This window comes from Lipotes vexillifer, unplaced genomic scaffold (genome assembly GCF_000442215.2).
Source record: "Lipotes vexillifer unplaced genomic scaffold, Lipotes_vexillifer_v1.1 scaffold753, whole genome shotgun sequence".
In the NCBI taxonomy this organism is placed as follows: Eukaryota; Metazoa; Chordata; class Mammalia; order Artiodactyla; family Lipotidae; genus Lipotes; species Lipotes vexillifer.
In genome coordinates this window covers 951,984-956,307 of record NW_006783618.1, presented here as the reverse complement: position 1 = coordinate 956,307, position 4,324 = coordinate 951,984, and the positions used below count along the sequence as shown (strand labels likewise).

Below are 4,324 nucleotides of genomic sequence, written 5' to 3'. Positions count from 1 at the left end.
TTTCCCTTGTGAGTAGAAGAACGGGGCTCCTGGGGGCCCAGGGACACTGGGATTGGTTTGAGGAGGAGAATCAGAACTGAGGAGGTTTGCCTGGAGCCCTTTCAGAAGAGGTTGGGACAGCTTTGGGTGAGGTGAGGGTGTGGGACCTTATGTCTGTGTTGGGTCCGGGAGGGATGAGGTAGGACCCCCAGTCTTCTAAGTTATTATATCTTCTGTTTTTGCGTGGCCTAGACAAGAGTGCTTGCCCCCAGTCGGGGTCTCATCCTGGAGAGGGGGCAGTAAACCTGGCACAGGCAGAATGGTGGGGCCAGCCTCCCTCAACTCCATTCAGCCTTCCCACCCCCTCCCCTGCCCCGCCCCTCTTGCCTCCCCAGCCCTTATCTGCCCCACCTGCCACTTTAAATCTTGGAGGCTGCCTGCCCTGCCCCTCCCACCTCCGCTGGGCCCTATATCTTGGTCCTGGGGCAGGGGCGGGGGCACTGGCCCAGCCACCTGGATGCTGAGACTCTGTTCCTGGTTTTCTTGCTGTGGAACTGGGTAAGCAGCAGGAGGGAAGCTGGGTAAGTGTCTGGGGGGTCCTGGCCAAACTGGTGAGAGACACCAGAGGTTGAGGGACCCCAGAGAGAGTCTGGGGGAAGCCCCAGGTCTGGAGTACTACCCCTCCTTCACCTTCTTAGGCCCCTGGGAGGTATCTGCGTGGGCTGTGTGGGGAGGGGGCGGATGCAGCAGCTGGGCCACGGAGCACTGACACCTGGGCCCAGGCGTTCAAGTGCTGGCAGCTGCCCGGCCTGCTGGGAAGGAGCCAGGGGCTGCCAGAGGGTGACTGGAGCTGAGATGGGCATGAGGAGGGCTGTGGCCCACGCCTCTCGGGCAGGGTGTATACACGCTAAGCACATCTTTGTGTAAACCTGTGTCAGGTCCCTGTGGGCCCCTGGGTCTGTGTTCCGGCCCTGCCTGTGTCGGTCGGTGCCCACCTGTCTGTGTGCTAGACTGTGTTTATCCGTGTGTGTGCCAGTGTGCGTTTGTGCATGTCAGGACTGGTGTGTTTGTGTGTAGCTGCCTGTTAATGCAGGCCCGGGGTACATGTTGTGTCCTTGTGTGTCAGTACTGATATGTGGCGGTGTCTCTGTTGGCCCCAGTGTCTTTGGATCTACATGTATCCGTGTCAGCATGAACACCTGCGTGTTTATCTGTGTCTCATTGTGTTCTTTACTCTGCCTACCAGCATGTGTTTCTGGGTGCGTCTGGGTGTGTCCCTGTGTGTTCACAAGGAAGCCCACCCTGGGACAGAATGAGAAGGGAGAGGACTGGCCGCGTGGGCAGGTGGCGCGACAGCCCGGTTCCTCCTGCCCGCCTCCGGGGCACCCACCCTCCTTCCCTCTGCCTCCCCAGACCTTGGGCTCTGGGCTCTCCTGACTTGATTCTGACCCCGAGCCTCTAGTGTCCTAGTCCTCTCTCCTGACGGGACACCATGCCTGGCTCTAGCCTTCCTGGGACCCAGCCTCCTTCCCTTACGCCCTGCTCTGTCCACCCTCCCCAGGAACGCCAGCGCCTGGAGACCATCCTGAACTTATGTGCCGAGTACAGCCGGGCCGACGGGGGACCTGAGGCCGGGGAGCTGCCCAGCATCGGGGAGGCCGCCGCAGCCTTGGCTCTGGCCGGCCGGAGGCCCTCACGAGGCCTTGCGGGGGGCACTGGGGCCTCTGGGCGGAGCAACGAGGAGCCTGGAGGTGCCACCCAACGCCTGTGGGAGACTGTGGAGCGCTCGGATGAGGAGAATCTCAAGGAGGAGTGCAGTAGCACGGAGAGCACCCAGCAGGAGGTGGGACCCAGCAGGAGGTGGGACCCAGCAGGAGGTGGGACGTGGGGTGGACTGCCACAGGCCAAGGAGGCATGCGTGTGTGGTGGATGCCAAGGCCCAGCGAGGGGGAAGTATATGAAGTTTGGGACGACATCAGGGTGTAGAAATGAGGAGGCGGGACTCCCCTGGCAGTCCACTGGTTAAGACTCCGTGCAGGGGGTGTGGGTTCCACGATCCCTGCTCCGGGAACTAAGGTCCCACGTATCCAGTAGCGGGGCCAAAAAAAAAAAAAAAAGAGGAGGCAAGGAAGAGGGGGAGGTCTTGATGAGTTTCCCAAGCTATAAATATGCTTTATGACCTGGCTTTCCTTGGAGCCCCACCCAGGCCTGGCACTTGGTGGTGAGTCTATTACTTTTAGCCAAGCTGTATTGCTCCCCGTGCAGGGAGGGGAGTTTCCTCCTATCTCAGTCCAGCTGACCCTTCCGAGCACCCTGAGAAATGGGGATCCATTTCCTTAGTCTCATCCTGGAAGGCTCTAGGCTTCCCTAGCTGATGGCTCCCCTCCCCTCCAGCACGAAGATGCACCTAGTGCCAAGCTCCAGGGAGAGGTGCTGGCCCTGGAAGAGGAGCGGGCTCAGGTGCTGGGGCGAGTGGGGCAGCTCAAAGTCCGGGTGAAGGAGCTGGAGCAGCAGCTGCAGGAGTCGGCCCGAGAGGTGAGAGCGAGGGCCCTGGCTGGGCTCCTCCCCGGGCACAGTGATGGCCCCAGAGTGGCCCGAGTCCAGCTGCCTTGAGTGGCCTTGACATGGAGCCTGCTGTTGCCTCCAGGCTGAAATGGAGCGGGCACTGCTGCAGGGGGAGAGGGAAGCAGAGCGCGCACTGCTGCAGAAGGAGCAGAAGGCGCTGGACCAGCTGCAGGAGAAGCTGGTGACCTTGGAGACGGGCATCCAAAAGGAGAGGGCCAAGGTAACCACTCCAGGCTTGGCTCAGTGCTGGGCGCCTGTGGCCTGGGAGAGGAGAGATGCCTTCTCTGGGGCCCCTAACCTCTTACCACATTGTTCATCCTGCAGCCCGACTGGTCTCTGGGCCCCTCCAGGGGCAGGGGGCCTTTTTCTCCATGGAAAGTACCAGCTTGGAGGGCGCTGCCAGGGTCTGGGCTGGTGTCTGGGGTCTCCTCTGCCTGGGTCTCTGTTCTACATCTGGGTGCCTGGGTGCCTGCCACTCTGGGCCCTTCGTGCCCCTTCTAGGAAGTGCCGAAGCCCCTTCTTGGGCGGTGAGCATGGCCCAAGGCACTGGTGCTGGGGAGTGATTCAGGTCTGGGTGTCTGCATCTGGAGGACATCCGCCTCCAAGCGTGGCTCTGGTGCTCAGGATGTGGTCTTTGGGAGATGGCCCTCAGGTCTCTGTTTCCCTTGAGCCTTCAGGATCTGCAGCCTCCCATCCCAGATGGTCCCAGCTCCTGCCCCTGGCCCTTTCAGATTTCGTGCCAGCCTGCTGGGGCCGCTCCATCCCACAGGGGCCGTGTCAGCCACGCCCAAGATGTCCAACAACGTGCCAAAAGCTCCGAAGTGGAGAGGGGCCACCTATTTCTGGACTTGACAGTATTTTTCCAAGAATTAATTCTCCTTCTGGATTTTTTGAGAGTGTCTTCCTCCTGCCCCTCAGTTTTGAAGCTCTTAAAAATTCTTTGACCCTCCCACCCTTTTTTTTGGAGCTTTGGCTCTGGCCCCCAAAACCACACTCCCAAATTCTGTGCCAAATTAACTCCATGCTTACCAACCAGGCCTGCACTAACGCCCCCTCTAATCACTGTCCTGGGCTCTCTGCATGTCCCTAACTGCCAGTGCCACCCAGGCAGGGCTGAGCCGTGCCTGCTTTTGCACTAACTCCATGGGCACCCCTGTGCCCTTGGCCCCTCCCCTCTAATGTTGCCTCCTTCCGTTCTTGGTGTGGGACCCCAGGGTTTTGATCAGAAAGGAATGGGCAGGGGGCACTGCTCAACTTTACTCAGTGGGGCATTGGCAGGAGGGGTACAAAATTGGGGGAAATGCTTGGCTGAGAAGCCTCTCAGTCCAAAGAGCTCCTCTCATTTGGAAAAGCCAGGGTGCGGCCTCCACAGACTGTTGGCAGTCTCCTGCACAGAGGAGAGGCGGGCTGTCCTCCAGCCGTCACCTGTCTTCCCTCCTGAGTGGAGGGATGAGGAGGTCCAGTGGTGGTGGCATGGCCTGGGGAAGGCACGGACAGGGGCTCTCTGCCACACAGTGGCTACCCTTCCTAGCTTTCCTCTGGGGCTTCCCAATTTCAGATACTCCAACCAGAGGGCGGGAAGGGGTAGGTCTCTCCCCACTCCCACCCCTGATCCATTCAGAACATAGGGTATTGCAAAGGCTGAGTCCAAGCATGGGGAAGTGCTTGGACCTCAGAAACTGGCCTGATAAGGTCCTCCTCTCCTGGATGAGGATGGGGGTGTGGGGTGGAGGGGGGACAGAGGCAGGGTTCAGCACAGGGACTCCAGGGTGAAGCTCAG

At 60.2% G+C, this 4,324-nt stretch overlaps 1 protein-coding gene across 3 annotated transcripts in view; it reads left to right on the top strand.

The window, feature by feature from the left end:
* The window catches only part of PHLDB1 (pleckstrin homology like domain family B member 1), a 46,665-nt gene that overhangs the window by 19,158 nt on the left and 23,183 nt on the right, over positions 1 to 4,324 (top strand). For all 3 annotated transcript variants that reach the window (XM_007456304.1, XM_007456306.1, XM_007456305.1), the window contains 3 exons: positions 1,541 to 1,822; positions 2,374 to 2,514; positions 2,627 to 2,764. In XM_007456304.1, the coding sequence (XP_007456366.1) occupies positions 1,541 to 1,822; positions 2,374 to 2,514; positions 2,627 to 2,764 (561 nt within the window). The remainder of the gene's footprint in view (positions 1 to 1,540; positions 1,823 to 2,373; positions 2,515 to 2,626; positions 2,765 to 4,324) is intronic.